This window comes from Zonotrichia albicollis, chromosome 9 (assembly GCF_047830755.1).
Source record: "Zonotrichia albicollis isolate bZonAlb1 chromosome 9, bZonAlb1.hap1, whole genome shotgun sequence".
In the NCBI taxonomy this organism is placed as follows: Eukaryota; Metazoa; Chordata; class Aves; order Passeriformes; family Passerellidae; genus Zonotrichia; species Zonotrichia albicollis.
The window spans coordinates 38,185,736-38,208,185 of record NC_133827.1 but is presented as its reverse complement, the minus strand read 5'-3'; the positions used below and the strand labels follow the sequence as shown (position 1 = coordinate 38,208,185).

The 22,450-nt window shown below is 40.9% G+C and overlaps 2 protein-coding genes across 10 annotated transcripts in view; one reads left to right on the top strand and one right to left on the bottom strand.

The window, feature by feature from the left end:
• Window positions 1–1,682: 1,682 nt before the first annotated feature.
• GPR160 (G protein-coupled receptor 160) lies at window positions 1,683–9,618 on the top strand. Of its 2 annotated transcripts, XM_074547457.1 has the most exons (3): window positions 1,684–2,080; window positions 2,165–2,298; window positions 3,270–9,618. In XM_074547457.1, exon 3 carries the CDS (start codon window positions 3,324–3,326, stop codon window positions 4,338–4,340), a length of 1,017 nt encoding a protein of 338 aa, XP_074403558.1. In that variant the 5' UTR covers window positions 1,684–2,080; window positions 2,165–2,298; window positions 3,270–3,323; the 3' UTR covers window positions 4,341–9,618. The 2 variants fall into 2 exon arrangements, with proteins under 2 accessions (XP_074403559.1, XP_074403558.1); XM_074547458.1 differs by lacking the exon at window positions 2,165–2,298 and having other exon boundaries at window positions 1,683–2,080.
• The window catches only part of PHC3 (polyhomeotic homolog 3), a 31,042-nt gene continuing 13,760 nt past the window's right edge, over window positions 5,169–22,450 (bottom strand). For 7 of the 8 annotated variants that reach the window (XM_074547447.1, XM_074547448.1, XM_074547450.1 and 4 more), the window contains 7 exons: window positions 21,372–21,522; window positions 20,801–21,054; window positions 19,950–20,106; window positions 18,551–18,665; window positions 17,685–17,835; window positions 17,375–17,600; window positions 5,169–13,533 (listed from right to left, as the gene is read on the bottom strand). In XM_074547447.1, the coding sequence (XP_074403548.1) occupies window positions 13,379–13,533; window positions 17,375–17,600; window positions 17,685–17,835; window positions 18,551–18,665; window positions 19,950–20,106; window positions 20,801–21,054; window positions 21,372–21,522 (1,209 nt within the window). In that variant the 3' untranslated portion in view covers window positions 5,169–13,378. Of the gene's footprint in view, window positions 13,534–17,121; window positions 17,223–17,374; window positions 17,601–17,684; window positions 17,836–18,550; window positions 18,666–19,949; window positions 20,107–20,800; window positions 21,055–21,371; window positions 21,523–22,450 lie in introns of all 8 variants that reach the window. The other variant, XR_012581681.1, reaches the window with a different exon arrangement.

Here is a 22,450-nt window from a genome sequence, read left to right as displayed (position 1 = left end):
AACCAAGCAGGATGGCTCAAGATATTATTTAGCACATGGTGTTTAAGGACCTGCAAGTTTTCCTGTGAAGGAAGAGGCAGCCATTATCCAACATGGAGTGAGCAGCTCCTGATTTAGCAAGGACCTGCCAGCACCAAGCCCTGTATTTATTTCCAGGATATCCCATCTTGTGCCATCATTTCTCTGGGATGGAAGATGAGAAACAGCACTCAGGAGCAGAAAACAAGAGTAATCAGTGAGTTAAAAGCAAATTTCTAGCAAGCACAAGGTGGTGGAGAGGAAAAGGGATGTAATGTGGACAGAACTGTGCTCTGTGGTCCCCACTGAGGAACTCCCCTGGAAGGTTCACTGAGCACAGAGCTGACACATTCTGGAGATCACACACTCATTAGAATTTTTATCAGCAGAAAAAAAATGTCTAAACTGTCCCTGTCCTCTCCTGGTTCCCCCTTCCCAACAACCAGGTGTCTCCTCACACAGGCCTGTGCAGCAGTTTCTGCAGTCAGAAAGAGAGACATGAACAGAAACAAACCCAGACATCCAAACAGTTCATTTGCTCCCTCTGGGAAAATCACTTTCATTGCTTTGCCCTGGGATAACACTAAGAAGAAAACAACTATGAAAGCATCAGTGTTCAGGTACTTGTGGGTGGACTGTGTGCCCAGAAGTTACAATACCCCTGTCAGGTGTAAACATTTTCTTATTATACTCCAATTTGTGCAACAGTCCTAATAAACACTGTGTGGATAAATAACTGTGGTCAGCAAGAACGCTGCTGAAGATTACTTTAAGCTGTCAAGTTTTACAGAGTACTGATCATCTTGTTTTCCCATAAAAAAACCCAAACCTAACAAAATTCAGCACTTTTTTCCCCCTCAAGTTCTTTAAATCTTAAGATGAACCATGGAAGCGGAGAGGAGAGGGGCAAGAAAAAATATAGGAGAGAAATAATCACAGCTTACATCTAAATTTAATTCTGGAGAGTTAGTTGCTTTCGGAAATCCTGCCAGCCACTTTATTCTTTTGTACACACAGCTACATCAAACAATACCCCCCCGTGTGGGCACAGGGCTTCCCAGAGGGAGCATCCTGTGTTCCCTGCCATGCTGGGGGACCTGAGGGCTCCTGCTGAAGCACCCTCATGCCCCTCCATCCCCTTTTCTCCCATACACATCACACATTTACAACCCAAAATATTTATCTTTTATAAGGGTCTGGGCATCCCACCGTGCTGCTCTCAGCACTGAGGCACCACGAGGCTGCTTCAGCTCCCATTGCTGGGGGATCAAACACAACACACAGAACTGCTCCCCAGGGATGATATTTTGTGTTATATGTACTGTGTGTCATGTTATATGTGCTATGTGTGTTATATGTGTTTATGTGTGCTAAATGTTAAGTGTTATATGTGCTATGTGTGTTATATATGTGTATGTGTTACATGTGCTATGTGTTATATGTATGTTAGTGTGCTATATGTTATGTGTTATATGTTATGTATATTATATGTTTTCTTAATAGCTGTTACATGTTATATATGCTCTGTTTTCTTCTCTAAGAAGAAAACAACTATGAAAGTGTTCAGAAAGCATCAGTGTTCAGATACTTGTGGGTGGACTGTGTGCTCAGAAGTTGCAATACCTCTGTCGGCTGTAAACATTTTACTATACTCCAGTATGTGCAACAGTCCTAACTGTACACAGCCAACGGTTCCGTGTGCTGTATGTGCTATACACGTTCCGGTTACCCGTGCTGTGCCCCGTTCCCCCACACGAGCCCGCACCGCCGCTCCCCGGTCCCGCCCGGTCCCGCCCGGTGCCGCGCTGGGGCGGGCGGAGGTGGCGGCCCCGCGGGCGGGAGCGCGGAGCGGCGGCCGCAGGTGGGGCCGGGGCCGGGCGGGGACAGCCCGGGAGTCCCTCGGAGCCCCCCGGGCCGCCTCCCTCCCTCCCTGCGGCTCCGGAGAGGAGCAGGAACCCGCCGGGAGCCCCGCCGGGGGCGGCCGGGACGAGGAGCGGGAGGCGCCGGCAGCCGCGGGGTTTCAGTGCGCAGGATGGGGCTGTGCCCGCACTGCCCCGGACAGGTGAGGCCGCCTTGCTATTAATATTATTATTAGCATTAGTAGTATTAATTATTATCTTACTGAACGGGACCCTGTTGCGTGCAGGCTCCCTCCTCTGCGCACCCGAGTGCAGCATCCAGCGCATGAAGACAAAACACCGGAATTAAGCCGTGCTGTAAAGACAGATCAGGTTTCAGAGGATGCACTTGTGCAGATGAAGAGTGAAGCGGCCAGCCCAGGTAGGCTTGTAAACAAACTCCATGGATGCTTCTCAGGTTGTGCTGCCAAGGACCTGTAGCTGCTCTAACTCTGCTCTCAGGACACTCGAACTCAAACGTGCACTAACACAAGGTGTCTGCTTAAATGGAAACAATTCGCTGTTAACACAGAGCCTTAGAGTCAGTTCCTTTTTACAGCTGCCTCGGCTCCTCACCTCTTCTTTGAGGGAGCTCAGACACCACCCTGCTTCTTTAAGGAAAGAGAGAAGAAATCAGATAAAACTGTCCATGCTGTCTTGCTGACATACACAGAGCCACCCTATGTTCATTTTCCTTAGGAAATAATATTTGGAAAAGACTTATAAAGAAACTTATGGATGTCTGAAGGGAAAACCAGCTGCTCTGAGGTCTCTGTCACTGTAGCACTTAGAGATGAACAAAAAAGCCCAATTCACCCTTGTGCTTTGTTTTGCCTTGGAGTTCCAGGATTTTTCCACCAAAAAAGGAGGTGATGCTTGACGCTTTTTCTGCTTTCAAGATATTTCTGCAGTCTTGATTTCCTAAAGATTCTATGAGCACAATGAACTGTGAGGCTGTGCTGCAGCATCTCCTGCAGTGTCTTGTGTGATTTCTGTCCTGTAATTTTTTCAGAATATGCAGGAGCTCTGAAACCTCCATCCCTCTGGCCAGCTGGGCAGAAAGACCTCTCCATGCCTTTGAAAGGAAAGGAACATCATCAACCTTTTTTCCTAAACCTTTCCTTGGGTCATTAACTAGTTGACCCTTTAACTCTCAAGAATGGTAAAACTCAAATGTTTACTCTCAAAATTTAGGCAGTTGTTGATAATCTAATTATGAGTTAGTGAGGCTCTTTACTCTTCATTCAAGAGACTGAAAAATTCAGACAAATTGGGTAGTTGCTATGATGGAACTAATTGGTAGAGCTACACAGAAATAAATAAATTTCTACAAATGTTTTTTTTTCTTTTCAGAGATGAAGCACTGTGCCCTGTGACATTTACTTCTGCTGTTTGCACCACTGGAGGATGGCTGCCAGACTCTGTGAAAATGGCTCTGGTCAGTACCACTGCACCCACACCAGCCAACGTCTTGAAATCAGCTACATGCTGGTCCTGATTATGCTTGGAAAAGTCTTCCTTGATTTCTTCATGCTGCAAATGAAGGCAAAGCCAGTGAAAGTCAGTTTTATGGGATACTTCTGCGTTTCAGTGGCACTTCTCGATTTCACACTGCTGCTGAGCCTGTGTTTCATTTTCTGTTTTGAGGACTTTGCACTGTGGGGTGTGAGGTTCACAGAGTACCACATCTGCCTCCTCACCCAGATCTGCTCCCTGACCTACGGCCTTGTGCCCTTCCCAGTGTACCTGCTGGCTGCTCTGGATTATTACAGCACCGTCTCCCACACATCCCAGCTCCCTACAAGAGCTCGGAAATTCCTTTATGGATTTGCCGTGGTGGTTATATGGATTTCTGGGTTTTTTTGCACTCTCCACGTTCCTGCTGTCTCTGAAGAGCTGGAGATGCAGAACAGTGTTTCCCCTTCCCAGTGCCCTGTGTCTGGCAGCTGGCAGAGCTCCTCGGTGTCGTGGGCCATGGTGCTGCTGCTGGGCACGGCTCTCCTGGCTCGCTGCAAGGAGGTGACAGCCATGCTGCTGTCTGCCAGGCTGCTCTCCTTGTCCAGCCAGCCTGTGCTCATGTTCCCCTACGTGCACAACAACACCACTTGCTGTAAGTGGCAGCTCCTGAGCAGGCTCCTCCTGTGTTTCCTTGGCACTTGGGCACCGTTTGTGGCTCTGCAGGTGGTGGTTGTGCTCCTGGGTGTGCAGATCCCGGCCTACGTGGAGATGAACGTGCCCTGGCTGTGCTTCATCAACAGCTTCCTCCTGGCAGCAGCCTACTGGTGCCGCTGCCACGATGTGGAGCTGACAGAGGAGGGCTGGTGCACAGACCCCTTTGTCAGCTGGAAATTCTGCTTTATGCCGTTCAACAATGAAAGCACAAAGGCAGCTGATAAGCCAGGCACAGTAATTGTCATCTGCTAACGATGCTGAAAGGGCTGCAAAGAGGCAGAACTGCTGTTGGGTGGCCAGGTCCTTACAGAAAACAAGGAAACATCTCCAGAGCTTCACTCCATCGAGTGTCCAGCAATACTCCAGTGAATATTGCACTGCAAGCACTGCCAGGCCAGGGAATTCAACTTCAATTTACATGTTTTAAAAAAACACTGCTTATATAGGACAAGTTTTCAGTCATTTTTCTGACTAGAATTCTACACTTCCTTCAAATGGAATTATCTCAGGTTTTACAGTACAAAATGCAATAATATCTTGAAGGCTGGAATTACATACAGATGCTGACCTAAGGTTCAAATGACTTCTTGAAGTGTATTTTGTTGTTAAAATGTGGATTTTTGTCAGCTGGATGGAAGGTAAGGGTTGCTGTCTGTTTAACAAGAAATAACTTGTTTTAGTTAAAGTTATGACTCCTACAGGAATAGAAATTTTTATAGTACAAAACCAGTGCAAGATGTGCAACTTCCACAGCCTCAGAAGAGGTGCTGCTTCCTTGTTTCTTTGCTGCTGCTCCTCCAAGATACATGAACATATTAATAATTAAATAATTAAAGCAACAAGCATCAAGGTTGCTATACATAAATGCATGCCCAAGGTTAAAGAATGTTTCAAATTAAAATATAGCTTATTTTGAAGCCAAAATTGCTTTAAAATAGTTAAATATGAAGTGGGACTAATTCAGCAGGGAAAGAATTAGACTTCTAGAAAAAATACTCTCAATTTTCAAATTCTTAGAGTTTTACAACGGACTTGATTGGATTTTGGATAAGATAAATAAATGATACACAACCAAAGCAGACAAATGAAATTAGCATTTATTTCTGAAGCACTAAACTCACAATACAATGTTGTATTGAAAGAGAACCTAAGTAAATGATGCTGTAGGTTGGTTAAGTGTCCCCCAGACCCACAGGGAACAATGATTTCACACAAGAATACTCATTAAGAAAACTCTGCAGATAACAAAAGGTGCAATTACAAGCAAGTTTAAGCAGCATAGTATAAGGTGCTTTGTTTCAGCATTTGTAGGATGGATTCACCCATTAACAGACAGATTGAAGAAATGTCACTTTTACAGATCATAAATGAGAGAATCTAAAATTCATTCACATGCTAGTTGGCAATAGGAAAGTGCTTCTTAAAAAATGATTCACAAAGTGAAGATCATACTTTTACATAGCTCATTGTGTGCTCTTCAACTGTAAAATTTAAATTTTGGGTAATAATTTATTTTATTATATATCAATTCTAGAGATAGATTTAACTGCAGAATTTAATACTACATGGGTTAAATTTTCTTATAAAAGAATATTCCAGTATTTCACTCCATAAGAATACACAATAACATCTTGATCATAAATTAATCTTTGATTTCTGAAACATACCAAATCTGATTATTTTGATCTATTACTTCACCCCACATAGTGCTTCTTTCACCCACAAGCTGTGGTAAATTGCTTTGAGGTTTCTGTGATGTAATCAAAAGGGGACAAGCATTTTTCAGCAGTAGAAAATGGTTCTGGGGGAAATCCTGGTTAAAAGGCCATCAAAAGGACAGTAAATGATCAAAATCTGAATTTTAAAACTAGTGCAATAAGAGGAGGCAATGCTTAGCAATATAGTTTGAAGTGTTTGGCACCACAAATGATTTCATTTTTTATGCTGGAAAATGTACTTGGAGGAAATTCTATTTCCATGTTAAAAGTAGGAAAACAAATGCAATGTTAACTGGAAAAACAGCCCTAAGCAGTCTCTCCCTGCTCCCTCAAACTGGAATTGCTGTTAGTTGGTGCTGGAGATGCTGCAGGATAAACCATGGCTAAACACAGGGTTTGACACAGCATTTCTTCAGGTTTTATAGAAACTGGACACCCACTGAAATGGGGCTGACAAAATATTTACAAAACCTAATTCCATTTAAAAATCAGCAAATACATCAACTATAGGAATGCACCAGGCATTTCAGAATCATGAAATAACTAATTCCTACAGACTGGGCAGGCAAGGGGAAGTTCCTCTTTTAAAGTTTGTTCAACACCAGATGAAGGAAAAGCTATTTTCAAGTTCATTTCAGGTGTGTTTTGCATGGTAAGTCTCACCCTTCTGAATCACTAACATGCACAGAACTGGAACTGCAACCAGTTGGGTGAGGCTGCTGACATGTTTTATTTATCAGTGTGGTTCAGCTTCCCAAGGCCTAATTAAAGTTTACACAACCCCATCTGCCCTAACGTGCCAGAATTCCTGTAGCTGCTCAGTGCTCCTAAAGCCACTTGAAGTTTTTAACATTTTTTACAGGGAACCCACAACATGCAGCCAAAGCAAATATTAATGGATTGATGTTACATCACTGTATTACTTGTTAAATTTATTCTTTCTTACTTTTTGTGGAAAAGTGTCAACTTTTAGGCTGTCACCTCCATTGAGGAGGCAACAGTGGCACTGCAGGTCTCCAGCAACCTCCAGCCATGGTGCCTGAGCCTGCCAAGGGACTGTTTTAAAAGATATTTATGGTAACTCTGTTTGCCAGCCCACTTTTATCCTTGGCATTCATGGAGGGAGACCCCAGCTGTGCAGTGATCTCCATCCTACTGCCTTCCTAGAAATTGTTCTTTTCCTCTGCATTTTTTTTAACCTGGTGCTTCTGGGCAGTCCCAACCCTCCCTCTGTAGAACAGGGTGACAGCTTCACTGCCAGAGAGGACAGAAGCTGTGCCAGGAACATGGAAATATCTGAAATAAAGGAACTACAGATAACCACTGCTACAACTCCTCTGTACATCACTTCTCGTGCTGTGCCAGCATCTAATGGCTTTACACCATTCAAATACCTTACAGCATGGATATTAATGCTAACAGCAGCTAAAGTGTTAAACATTTATGGCAGACTTCTGTACTTTTCTCATTTAAAGAATCTCTTACAAGTCAACATTGATTTTAATGAGATATTCTATGTGTTTTCAACTCTGAATAGAGTATTTGGCACTCAATGATAAAACCCTTCATCTTTACACACATGCATTCTGTAACACAAAGACTACTTGGAAAGGAAGCTGGGTGTGCAGAATCCCTCATTGTTCTTTCCAGAACTGAATTTGCAGAAGTTGCCAGAGGATGGGAGCATGCTGGCTGGGTAGTGGAGGACACCACAAGGCTTCCACAGGCTGCCCAGGCTTCACTCACAAAGCAGATCTACCTCACGAATCAAAGACCTTTGTGCTTCAAGCCCAATCCCATAATCAGCACAGACACCCTGATGATTACCCAGCAACACCACAAGCCTGTCAACAACCCCATGTACCCAAGCAGTGCTTCATAAACACAATTAAATGCTCCTTCAGTGTTATGTATTGCACTTAAACAGTGTTTATCATCACAATTCTACAAATGCACAACTGTGCTCAAGTTACAATGACTTCTAAATGGAAAAAAAAAATCCTTTAAAATCTTGTTTTTCTAGCTCCTTACTCTACAGAGTTATTTGGATAATTTAACAGGAATACTTGCTGGAAATGTAAAAAAAATTAACTTGAAATCTGTTCATTCCACTGGCTCCCAGAATTGTGCTTCAGAAAAGTTAAATCCATGGCTACAAAAGCTGGACTATGAGCTTACTCCATATACCTGCAATTACCAGCATATTCATATCTCTGAACTTTGCTTTTTCCCTTCCACTTTGCTGTAAGAGATTAGAAAATACTATGCAACCTTCAAGTGAATGAGCAGGTGTGTGTTTTAGTGCAGGGGTGACACAAACATGCACAGCAGCTTGGGATGCAGCACATGTGGAAGTGCTGATTTGAGAGCCAGGGGTAAGGCAGCACACAAAACTCCCCAGCCCCAGAGCTGACACCCAGCAGAGCAAAATGCCACTTTCAGAAGTGGGGAAGGAAATGTCAGATTTCCCAGGAGATGAAGATGGTAAAAACAAACCAGGCTGATTCTCATGGATTAGGAACTGTGTGCTCACTGCCTTGGGGCTCAGTCTGGGTCCCAGCCCTGACTCCATCAGCTCAGGCCAGGGACAGCTTCCTGAAAAACCCACACAGCTGCACTGGAGCATCACTACTGGCTCTTTTTCAAATGTCACCATTTGCAAGGCCATCCAGGTATGTAACTACATAGAACCTTTCAGGTCTAAGTAACCTCTCATGACTAAAGGCAAATTCTTTTAAAATTAATTTCATTTAGGCTCATCTTAAATGAGCTAAGCATTAAATGAATTTAAAATTTCTTTCTCCTTACAGCATTTCCTGTCTGAAACTACAGCTCACTATGCAAGACTGACTTGAAAATTAATTCACTATGAGCAATTAACACTTTACACTGAAATTATTCCTTGATAGCTGTGCTCATGCCTGTTCAAATCAGCATTGAATAGGAACAGGGTATTTAAAACAAAATACTAAAATATTAGCTTCTCTCCATCTCTAATAAACTAATTCAGGTGCATATTAAAAAACTACCCTAGACTGTTTTGCACAGTCATTATCTGCAGCCTAGAACAATCAATGAGGAAATACCTGGTTAATGATGACAAATATATTTCTAAGGATATGCTAACAGGACATCTCTATACAAAACTGGTGAGAAAATAACCCTGCAAGCTTTTATACATGCTGAGGTTTAATATGAGCAGTCTCAGTACAATCAGAACTACTCATGTTATAAATTATGGGGATGTCTAATTATTTGCAAAACCAGGACACAACACAGCTGCCACTGAATTCTTTGATCACTCAGAGCTGTAGATTTGTCACTGTGTAAGAAATCTGTGGAGCTCTTGAGGTGGAAGTTTCTGCATGGATATTGTGATATCAGAATGAGAACATCCATCTGGAACTGGCATCAGTTGTAGCTGCCATGCCAGGCAGTGCCACAGCACACCCAGCCCAGCCTCACACTGAACTTCCATCCCAATTACACTTCAGTGATTTTGTACCTGAATATTTCCTTCCACTTCAAGATACAGAAATGATGCAAAAGCTATCACAGATCTGCCTAAACAGTTGGTTTCATCCTTTAATCCTTTCCTCTTCCTGCCACATCTGCACTCACAAAGGAATTCAATCTGTTCTATCCAAAAGGCTGGATTCCTTTTTGGACAAAGCACAGGGGGAAGTCAGGGGGTAAATACCTGCTTTCACAGGAAAAAAATGAGGAAATGGATGCTTGCAGGACTCAAATGTTGTATTTGAATTGTCTCATTGACAAAAATCTAGCAAAGGCTTTACCCTCCATCAAGAACTTCATTTCTGGAAAAAATATGATGGGTTATTGGGTAAAGAATGGATTTACAATGCAGCCTGTTCAAAACCCCTTCAGACACTCCCTGGTGAGCCAAAACTGGCACTTGGAGTCAGTGGAGGCAGCCAAGCCTCCTCAGGGGAGTGCCCTGCTCCTGCTGCAAAGCAGGGATGCTGATACAAGCCAGATGGATCAGGGGAGGCTGCACACCCCTTCTGATCATTCTTTAAAACCCCAAACCAACCCTGAAGCTGAGACAAGTGTCTCAGTTCTGTTCTACTGGATGAAATCCTGACAGACACCTTCAAGCCCAGTGCTCTGCAAAAGGGCCTTGCCCTGAGCTAATGCTGCAGTTTGCATTAAGGAGTAGGGTAGGATGGAGAGAGGTGCAGAAAAAGGAAGGGGAAAAGCCATGGAATGTAATCTCCCTTCTGACCTATTCCTACAGAAGCTGAAATACTGCAAACATTACTGTGAGGGGTAGCCTGCAACACCACAAGTCTGAATACAGAAAGCAAAATCCCAGGAAATAAAGAGAATATGAAAGATTTCTTGTAGACATATCCTGTGGGAACAAGTGTTAAAATACACTTCAATCTTTAATACTTCTTCTTTTGCAAGAGGGTACAGGGTACTAACATGTGGGAAAGCCATGGAAAATGGCAGTGTAAGCCTGGGAAAACCTCACCTATCTGAACAGCAAATGGTCAGTACATAAAATGGTTCTGGAGGACTCTAAGTATTATATTGCTTTTTGGAGAAAATTCATAAGCTTCCCAAGTAGACTTCAGTTGCACTTAGAAATTTTCCAGCCTACTTTCACACACAAGTGTGATTTAAAAAAAAAAAAAAAATTATTGACACAGCTACACTGGCAAACACTCCTGTACAAGTGCACTTCTATCAGCAGAGGATGGTATAGCTATGTCTGCTTTAAAGTTCCAGTTAATTGCCAAAATCACTGAAGAAGGAACAAAACTTTCAATATGCATAAGGCCCACACTCTAAGCTGTTGCACTTATGAATATTTGAAGCATAACTCATTATCTGTGGCTCTCCCAAACCCACAGGGAATGTTACATACCAGATGTGCCTTACTGGGGTCTGCTCTGAGCTCCTGGCAGTGATGCAGGCTGAGCTGGACACAAACACTAATGCAGAAGCTCTCCTGAAAGCTGTCTAATAAAGCAAAATTAAAGCAGCCATGAAATTCTCATGCATGTAACACTGATTAACTACAGGTCTAAACAAGACCCCTAAGTCCACATTTTCTAGTACACCTTAAGCCATTATCAAAGCACATTTATGTATCCCTACTTTTTACATTGCCTAAGAACAGTACAATCAGAAGACAGATTAAAAATTAGCCAGTGAGATTTCTGTATAAAAATAATAAAACTTTAAGACAAAAGCCAAAGGATAAATATCTAAGATATCTTTAGTCTTCAGTTAGCTCATCAAAACAGAACATGTCCTTTAGAACATATGTTACAGATATGCTACACTGTGTATCTTACAGAAATGCTACAAATGGGAACCCACTGTCTCCATCATTTGAATGTCTTTCAAATGAACATTAGCAAACATTGGAACTTCAACTAAGAAGTTTATTTTACAACAGTAACCGAAAATAGAAAAAAATAAAAACAAATTAGAAAGTGCTTAGCAACTTCCCTCCAAAATAAACCCAGGCATCAATTCATCCTCTAAAGCTTTGGTGCCATTTGGGTAGGGGTTCTCACCACAAACCAGCGTGCAACTGCAAAGTGTTGTCCTAACTTGCAGCTTCAGTGGTTAATAAAAACATTAATAACATCTGCTATTAGCAAGCTCAAACAGCTGTAATTAAGGACAATGACTCTAATGTTGATCTCCAGAAGGTAATGGTAGAAAATCTGTTAGTGGAAACAAAGCAATAGTCTAATTAAAGGAAAATGAAGCACAGATTTTTCTGTATTTCAAATTTACTCTTTAAGGTCATCAGTTAAATAATATACATATTAATCTGTCTGTCACAAACCTGCCTTTTAGCCAGTGTATGTGCATTGACTCCTTTTGATCTAGGGCAGCAGTTCTCAAACTTTAGGTCAGTTCCTCTTCTCTTCAGGAATACTGTACAGCCCCCTGAATACCTCCCTACACAATCATATATTATGCATTAATTTGCATAAAATACAAAAAATACATTATTTGCAGACACGTACACATATTTAATTCCAATATACACAATGACTATCAGCACATGTACCCTTCTTTCCCTAAACAAGAGCTTAAGGATCCAGGTCTGTACAAAAGGGGAGTGGAGCTGCAAAAGGGAGGGAACAGAAGGACAAAACACATCCATGAACATCCGTGCACAGGTGGGGGAGGCAAAGGCCAAGAAGGTGCTGCTGCCTCAGAGCCCAGGCAGCTTCCAAGAGCATCAGTAACTGGGGAAATGTATTTGCTCCACAGAGTGGGAGAGAGGGCAGATGGAGGGGGACACAAAAATCCCACCCCCTGGGTCTGCAGCATCCAAGGCAAAATCTCCTGCCAGAGGGACAAAGCAGGGCCCCTGGATATTTCTCTGGCCTGCTCCTCCCAAATTTGCCCTAAACCAGGACATTCTCCCAGAGCTGCCAACACTGGCATTCCTCCTGCTGAGCTGCAGCTCCAGGCTCCCTCCTGGCAGCAGCAGCTCTGAGGGGGCCTCACTGCTCCTTCCTCAGAGCACTGCAAGCACAGCTCACAGTGGCCACTGCACAAGGAAAAGGTGCTTGGAAGCTTCCAGTGAGGCAATGGGAATGCACTACAGGGAAAGATGTTAGAAGAGGTATCAAGAAAAAGAACATCTGAGTTATGCTGTCCCTTCTCTACCCCCAGTCTCTAAAGCAACTTGTCTCAACATGAGCTGGTCCTGGCTGCAGTTTTCAGCCCCTCACACCCAGGCATTTGGGAACCTGAACCCCAAGAGCTCACACTCTTCCTCAAGGTCCATTCTGAACCCCCATTTGAGAACTGCTGGTCTAGCTTAACTAGCAGCATGTGAAACTACAAATCTAACACTTAATGCCCCCTTAGTGCATAGCAGCATTCAAAGAGTAAAGTAACATGTGCTTCAGTTACCTCTGGCAGGAGTGTCAGTAGCCTGATCATGAGGATTTTGATGAGACATCTACATGGTTTATAGTATTTTACAGACTTCAAGAAAATACTATAGTGGCAGAGATGAGGGTAAGCCTACATGAGGAAAACCAGCTGCCAACCTACCCCTTACAAACAATTTGCTCAAGACTAAAACAAACTCAGAGAGCACAACTAAATGCATAGCATTTTACTGGTACTAGTGCTTCCACAGGGCCTGTGGACACTTCTGTTAGTTCAGTCCAAACACTGCTGTATGTGGGAAAAATCTTTCAGAATACAGCAACACGATTTCAATGGTGTCTAGATTGGGGTGGGGACTGGGGTGTTAATCATAACTCATAAAATGAAGTACATGTTGGGAATATCTAACCTACCACAGCATATTTCACTTCATGTTTTTCCATGAAAAAGTTCAACTCAAAGCATTACTCAGGCTTTACTATAAACTTATTAGTTGTTGAAAACTACAGAGGACTCCTGGTATAATCAAAGGAACATTTTAAAGTCTTTATGTGGGGAGAGTCCCACCTACTTAACAAAACATCACAGTAACACTCATGCCACAGTGAAGATGTTGGCATATTACTGTTGGTTCTGTCACTGAGAAACTCTTGTTTAAACCTTCATGTTCACCTCCTAGGATTCTTTCAAGGAATTGATACGTGCACAGATTTTCAATGCAGGTCCAAGCTTAATATTCATTGCACTCATAAGGTGATCCTCCTTCAACAAAAGGAGAGCTTGTCCATCAATTTCTTGTGCTCTAAATTCATCTGCAATATCTTGACAACCTAAAGGCAATAAAAAATATGATTACTGGTTTAGAAATGCCCATTCTTAGATTCAATGTCCCCACCAGAGCTTTTCAGCAATACATTTTCCAGTGCTCATCCCTTTAGCTTGTTGAACCTAAATTACATGCAAGAGTTCAGTATTATGATGGGAATTCTGAAATAACATGAAAATAATTTTTACTACAGCCTCTAATTACACTGTATTTACTGGAGAACTACTCATTGGGAATTTCAAGTCCCAGCAAAGACAGAATTTTCATTTCATTAAGAGGAACAACCTCTCATCATTGGAAGAGATTGGGAAAACAGCACTGAAATAGCAATCAGGAACATAATTCAAGTGGGTTCTTTCCAGCAATAAAAAGATACTATTATCTAATTCTATAAATGAGAACTATATTATACTGCTCTGTGCAGTGAGAACATCCAAACAGCTACAATTTCCAAAAGGAGTTAATTCCATCTCTGTGTGCCACCACAGAGCTAAGGAAACAAAGCTTTGATGTACAGGATTTGGCACAACCATGTCAGGAAGATATTTATCATTAGTTATCAGAGTCAATATTCTACACACAGCAGTAACTCACTTCACAAGGGCAACTTGAAACTGGTTGGATCTTTTTTCCCAAGTTAAACTCCTTTTCTCAACATGAAATACCAGTTTCAGGTTACTGAAAAAGACTCCACATAGGTTGGACTGTCCCCAGTAACTGAGGGCCCCTTTCCACAGAGGAACACTGGAAATAAAGGTTCCTCCAAAGATGTTCTGGATGTGTGCTGAGCAGGATCAGCCAGTTATGCCTGGCTCTATGGCAGCTCTGTTAGATGGATAAATGTTTTCTAACATCCATGAGAGCACTCATTGTCAGTTGTTTATTTGAAGCTTCTTTCCCCCAGCCATGTTTTTAATGGGGTTTTTTAATACATTTGTGTTCTCAACCCAGCAGTCTCTCCATCTGTCTCAGAGCCTTTCAGACACACTTGCATTTGTGCTCCACCTTCCATTCCTGATGTCAATTATTCCTCAAGGAAGCTTATTTTTCAGCATTTTTACATTTTCCCTTTTAAAAAGTACACTATTATAGAGATATGAAATTACTGTGAATAACTTTTGTACCTAGATCACAGCAACTAATTTAATATTCTCTTGTGTGTTCAGATTTAAATTCCATAAAGAACAGACAGCCTAATTTCCTGAAGGATTTACAAATGTGCATAAGGCAAACAGAAAGGAAATGTGGAAGGATGTATCAACATCCAAAAATGAATTAATTTGGATTATTACTGTGTGAAGGTTGTAACATTCAAGGCTGGAAAAAGTTAGATTCTCACAAAGAACAAAGCACATTTTTTTCCTTAATGATCTGTTAAACAGACTTCATGCAACATCAGCTCTGGCATCACCATAAAGGTTTTCTTACTGAAGTGCTGACAACAGATAAAGGATCTGTAATTCAAGTATTGAGTATTTCTGGGAAAGGTGTCATGGCATGTCTGATTTGAGACCTGAACATTGTGATTGTCAGACCACACCATTTACAAAGAGTCAGAGATCAGGATAAGTTCTTACATTTAAGAACAAAACTGGTCCTACTGCAATAGGAAACTGGCTGTTTGTTGTTGCCAGCTTTTTTCCTTTAAGCAATTTCCATGCGACTTCTTAAATATTTTTTATCAAAGTCATTTTTGGAAAAGCAGAGCGTGGAAGTTGAAGGTATTGCAGTTCCCACATCCAAGCACATCTGGGTATATTCTTAAGCACTTTTGCAATTGCTTGTTGTGCAATAGCTTGGCCAAAAGAAAAGGGTGGAGAGCTGGTGAAAGGTCATTTATCTTGCAGCTGAAGCCAGAAAGGAGAACAATTTTGTCAGCCTAAGTTGTTCTGTCTCTTTCCCCAGAAGAAGCAGCTAACAGGGCAAAAAAGTGTCCTGGACATTGACTTCTCCAAAAGGCTCCAGAGGAGCTCAGAAAAGCCTGACAAGGACACAAGTTCATTTCAGCTACAGACTGTGCAGAAAGCTGGAAATGAAAACAGATGTTCCTAATGTTTATGGAAAAGTGACAAATCACCATTTCCTACAGCATGGCAGATGGTCTGCACAGACTGCACCAAGTAGATATAGAATATAAAGAGCCATAATGGAAATCATCTGTATTATTTCCTGCACTAATCAATCTTGGAAGTATATGATAAAATATTTTTTCAAGAGAGCGACTTGAGAATATACTGAAAAGAATAAACCCCAAAATTACCCAAAAACCCAAATGCAGCAACATAGCAACAACAATTCTGGCAGGTTGTGAATATAACTTTAAATATCTATTGAACTTCTTTTTAAAAAAAGCATTTCAGAAAATAGGCCTTCATATGGAGAGGAATGAGTAATTATAATAAACTTTCATTACATACAAATAAATATAAGTTTGTTTAAAATCAAAGATCACCTTTGTTTATAGAATCCAAAAAATGAAACCAGATCCAGCAGCTGGTGAAATATTGTAAAAGTAATGGTTTCAAAACAGAAAACACATTTTAAGAATAAAATTTTTGGTTTCATACTTGAAAGTGAATTGTGTTTATGTGGCACTTCAGTTATTCTAGCACAGGAACTACCATTTATTGAGAGCCTAGGATTCGTTACTGAATTAACCAGAGTCTTGAATCCATAAAAACAGTAACTGAAAACAGCAGTGGCAGAGCTCCACTCCATAACACAGCTCAAGTACAGCAACAGAATGACCACATCCCAAACCTAAGGAGCTTTGCTTGTTTTTACAGCCATCACTGCAGGTTCCCAGAAGCTGAATTGTTACTGAATTGCAATTAACTATCAGAAGAAAGGTACTCCAAGGATGACTTTTGCCAATTTTAAACATCTCTTACACAATTCTCTGCCTGACCTACTACAAAGACTGACTGTCACAATGCATGTGTATGACTTAGCAGTGAAGATATATTCCTTACAGGTTAATAGTCTAATGGGATTCACAAAAAATGGGATAGCATTCCAGAAAAAGTAGAAAACTAGAAACAAACATAGCCTGGGTTTTAATGGGTAAGCAACAAAAGTTCTGGTATGACTGCTACTGTGGAGATCTGCCTTGTTATCTGTAGGGATTACAGTGTCTGATCAGATAAAATGGCATCCTTGGGAAAAGGTTGGGAGTGAAGCTTTAAAGGTTATGAGAGTTAGGAAATTATAAATGTCAAATAACCTGAAGATGACATAAAGGTAACGGTGAATATTGATCTAAAGGAAAGGTTTGTGAACAAGGAAAAAACCATATTCTTTTTTTCTGAGAACAAACTGAGGCTAGCAGCATGCTGAGTTTCTAGGCAGAAGACCTCTGAGCAAAGCTGCCAAACAAATTTTAACTTTATAGCAGAAACTTGCTTATTCTTTTTTAATGGCTTGTATCATGCCAGGTGTTTCAAACTTTTCAGTTGTATCAAGGGAAGGAACACTGCTCTTGCTTTTTCTACTGAATAAGCAGCAAGGAAGGAAGGAACAGAAGGAGGAAGTGAGAAAGGAAGAGAAGAAAGCAGCGTAACAGGGAGGGAGCGTGTCTGATCTCTCTACTGACCTCTTGAGAGAAGTCAGACTGAAGGAAGGAACAGCTCTAATCTCCATCAGCTGCGATGCAACAGCAGAAGTGGGACTAGTTCTATCAACATGGGATTTGTGCTGAAGGAACAAGCAAGAGGAAACAAATCACATTCCAGTCTCTATCACCAGCTAACACTGCTGTTACCACAGCACCTCCTCATCACAGTGCTGCTAGAAAGCAAGGAACATCACTGTTAAAACAAGAGAACAAGTTATTGCCCCTTCCATACCAGGCAGAGAATGTATAAAGGCCCAGACTTCATCCACAGTCCACACTGAGGGGTCAGTCTGCACCACAGGTAAGAGGTCGATGCTCTCTGGCACTTTCCTCATCCTCAGCTCCCGCAGCTCCCGCTCCCTCTCGCTCTGCCTCCGCAGGCGCGTGGTCATGGCCGTCGGAACAGCGTCTTCGTGAGGAGCCAGATCTTCTTCTGCAGATGGATAAGTAATTGGAAGCTGGAAAACGCAGCAACTCCAGTATTAGGCTTTATTTGCAATTCCCAAAGCAGTGCCATAGTTTTAAGCAAATATTCCACAGACCTGTCTAAGAAAATGATCTCGTGATGCCCCCTCAGGGCCGCTCGGCCGACGCCCGCGCCGCCCAAGACTTTGGCTATCTGACTTCCGATTCCAACGACTGGTCTTGTCTGATGGAAACAGCCCAAATTTCTTAGTGCAACTAAGGCTGTGCCTAAAGAAGTAAGATATATTCAATAATGCACTAGTGGTTTTTTGGACTGAATTCAATCAAGTTACCATCAAATCACAGTGTTGTAGAAATGCTGCTTAATTACAACAACAGCTGTCACAGAAATACAAGAGAAAGGTGTCTCAAAGGCCATTTTATCAAAACCCTCATCTTGTTGTGAGATCAAGTAGACCCAGATTACCTCTGGAAGATGTTTGTCCTTACCATTCTTAGAAATACCTTTGCATTTTATCACATAGTACAGTTCTGCTCTGAAATGTCCACTAAAAACCTAAAATCACATTGTATTTTCTGGTTCCATTTTCTCTACCTAGCTGATACCCAGGCAAAGCAGGATAAAAGCAAAAATCCCATGCTAAGATTAAAGGACTAAATCTCTTTAAGATTATTTTGCTGGTGGTATCCCAAGAAATACCAAATCAAACATATATATATATTCCCACTACCTAAATGGGAACATAGCAGACATACGAGAAAGGTCATGTCCAGACACACTGATGCCAAAGAAGAGCTAAGTGGTGACAAGAAATAGGAAATTATTCCCCATTTCTAAAACTTATTGTATTAAACATCAACTTTCCAGTTGTTATAATGGAAGATTTTGCATTCAGATGTTGACTGTGAATTCTTGCTCTCTTAACCAGGAGGAATTAATCCATTAGCCAGATAATTATAAACAATAACTACATAAAGTTACCTTTTGGCACAGGATGTGGAGCAGAATCTTTTTGACCGCAGAAACTTATTGGGATATCCCATTTTTCCACAAAATTCACACTTCAGAAGATCATTTTCAATTTCATCCAGTCCCTCTAAAGAAGGAATGAGGAATAAAGTCAGTTTCAACAACACAAAATTATGTTCACATCTCTCACCTCAAGGAAGGAAAAGATCTTCAAATATATAACACATTCAATTAAATACTTTGATTAACAAACAATTATGTAAATCTAAGCAAGTCATAGATTTCATTCTGTCTAGAAAAGATCTTGAGCAAACCAAACCTTAATGAACCCTCAATTAAGTTATTCAATGAACTTAATCAGGTTTTTGTTGAATTTCAAGCCACCCATGAGCAGGTCTGCCCTCAAACATAGCAAGCAATTAAAATAGAAGGGTAACATTCCTCATGAATTGCTTCATAAAGAATTCATTAAGAGAATCAGGCCTTCCACAGTATAAATGCAAACTCTCTGTAACAGCATAATGAATTAACCTTTTAAAGTATTTTCTTTGAAGAAGCAGCTGCTACAACCAAAGGGACTTGTGAAAGCAAAGAACACATTGAATCTTCTATATATTTTACATTCAATCCATGAAAAAGATAAGCTGCATGCAACAAAGAAAAGGATTATTGCATCTGCTAATTTACAGCTTATTGTTACAGAGTATTTTCTCTTGTTGATGAGATGAGCTGGCCCTTTCCCTGCTCTACAAAAAGCACCAGTGCAGCAAAGAGCTGGAAATACTGAGCAGGTATTTCTGCCACACACACAATCATACCCTGATTTACTATCAGCAAATCTCCTCCACTCATGTGATGTGTACGTGGATGTGTCTCGGTGTTGGATGTTACCTACCAGCTCATCTAATGAGTAGTTACAAATTCTCTACATAAACCCAACACCAGCTGCAAGGAGCTAAACAAAAACTAAACCCAAAACTTTGAGTGTTTGGAAAATTCCACAAAACAGATAAGCTGTCTGAAATCCGAGACTCAGCATAGTGCTCATACTGAAAAGAAATTTGAATTAATATCTAATGAAACAAATTATGGACAAAATGACTGCTGCAAAGAGTTTTGATATGGAAGAAGGAATAGAAATATTTTAAGAGAATGAAAGAAAAACTTGCATTGAGACTAAATTTAAGCAGATCACCAAAACCAGCTCTGATACTATAAGGATACAAGCTGTGGGAAAGAAAACCCAGGGGTGGCTAAAAAAATTCTGAACTTTCAAATCTTAAATGAATTTATACAAAAATGTGTGTTCACAGAATAACTTGGTTTCTCTGGGCCAGGCCACAGGATGATTCCCATTTCATAGCACACAGAACTGGAGGGGGGAAATGGCATTTAAGCAAAAACTACAAACCTTCTGCAATCATATCCTCTATCTCTGTGTCTGAGGAGTTGTCTGCATGTTTTGTGTTCTGCAGGTCTGATTCAACACACACCACACTCATGATCTGACCCTCCACCAGCAATCTCTTCTCTGCAGGCTGCTCCACCAGCAAAGATGAACGACTGACCTAGTGCAACAAAAGCAAAGCAACTGTGGGTAATTAACATTATTCACAAGAGTGAATTATTACAAACAATATTTGTTTGCAATTTTCTCAGTAGAAGATGATCAGTTTCTACCTCATATCAATGAAGTGCAATTATATCGTAACAAAGCTCATTTCTCAAACAAATTAAGACTCACTCCTGCTCTGCAGAGTTTGCAATTATATTTAACAAAGGGAGAAACACATTATATCTACAGAAATGAAGGAATGGGAAAATGAGACACATTAAATTAGAAAGACAGGCTTTGAATTGTCAGTTTGTGATTTAAAATTTTCAACAGTGCTCCTTACCAGACACTGCACTAATTACACCTAGCCCAGTTAAGGCTTGCCAGTGCTTAAAACAACAAATTGTAGCAGTTTAAAATTTTAACAGACTCAGCTCTGAGGTTCAAATTAAGGGATCACTTAAATAGAGGGATCTAGGAGGCAAACAAATGTTAAAAAGTTTTCCAAGTGGTAGCCTAAACCCACTCTCTGTAGTTAACTCCAGACATAGCCTACTACTACTCAAGTCACCAATCAGTGGAGAGAAGGTCAAAACCAACATCTGAAACAGAAATTCCAGATCTAAATATCAACTAGCCACAAATAAAATCATTCTTACAAATGTCAAAGATTAGTAGTAAAAAATTCCTAGCAAATTCAGACTTACAGGGAATGGCTCCAAGCCCTCCTGAATGACAAAGCCCTCGATGACGTGGGTCAGGATCTGGGGTTTGACAATAGCCTGGGGAGGTTTGTTTTCTAGGCTGGGAATGCTATTGGGCAGGGAGGTGCTGTTGCTCCTTGTCGTTGCTGCTGGAAGCAAAAGAGGGGGTGGTGGAATAGAGGCATGGGAAGGATCAGATGGAGATTTAATTACTGAGGCACTGACTGATGATGTCACTGAAGGCAGTCCCCCATGTTCTGCAAAAAATAACAAAATATGTTATGTTTTATCACTCATGTCCAACCATTGGCTCAGAATCAAGAAATAAGAGGTGATAAATCCCCAAGACCCATCTCTGCACCCATCAGCCCCTAACACAGACTCTTCCCTAGGCTTCATAGATTCCACTTTTAAAACAAGATGGTTTATCTCAACAGACTGTTCCCCAAACACACCCTCCTCATGCAAACACCTTCCTTTACTCAGTACCTGCTAGCTACAAACATAGTTGCCCATTAATTACTCACACAAATCACAAAACCAAAAGCTATCTTAGCCTGGCATTTGTCCTCACCTGACAAAGGATCTTCTGAATTGAGAGCCTCTCCATTGCCCAGGGTGATGGCAGGTGGGGACAGGGTGGGTGGTGTAGGTGTTCTTGCCATGTGCACACAATCCGAGTCCTCGGGCATCTCCTCCTCACACACATTCTCCACTTGGTAAATCTGCATCCAACAAACTATTGCTTTAGAGACATTTCCATTCTATCTTAACACCTTAAAAGAGTTGCATAAATACAGTTTTAAAAAGCAATTACCAGGTCAAATATGTTAGTCTTCTAATAAAATACTAGTTCTCAAAATGCCCACCAAACAATAAACTCTGGGGACATCACAATATCTATGACAGCAAAATTGAAGTATTTTGTTACAAACATCAATACATAAAGAAGCTCCAATCAAACAGAGCAGAGAACCTGTTTCAATACCTTATGTGTATAGTTTACTGCTCTTTTTATTTACACATACATTTGATGTTATTTAAATCCATCTGCAAAATGCAAGTTTAATGACAAGTCTGCAAATTGTTCTATCTTATACAGCAGTGTAATCAAGCTGAGTATTTCAGAAGAGTACACCAAGACTATCAAGCATTAGTGGTTATAAGAGGTTTTAAGGTCTTTCCCTCAAAAGTATTGAAATAAATTTACATAAATTCCTGACAGTAGATTAAAATGTAAAATACCACCCTGTCAAAAGCAAACCTGGCTCCTACTCTTTTGTCCAATTTAAAATACCAGAGTTGAGATTATTATCCTCTTAAAATAAACTGAAAATGAACAGCACACCTCCTTCCTTAACCTGTTGATAGCCTCAAAACAGCCTACAAGAGCTGCTGATTCTTTTGCTCATCTCAATCTCATTTAGCATTTTACCACTAAAGCCCAGCAACGCCATCTTAAATGTCAGCCTTATTTGCATAACATTTTATTTTCCTGTACATCATTTTAATCTACTGATTGAAGGCAAAACCCTCAATTACAAATTGCAGACATCTGAGAAACACTGGACCAAATTAAATAGTGGTGATGGGAATTGCCAAAACAGCATCAAAATTTCCCTATTCTTTTATGAAGAAGATATTATTTTAATG

Coding starts and splice junctions, on each gene's coding strand:
- GPR160 (XM_074547458.1), top strand. CDS start 3,324: ATGGCTGCCAGACTCTGTGAAAATGGCTCTGGTCAGTACCACTGCACC.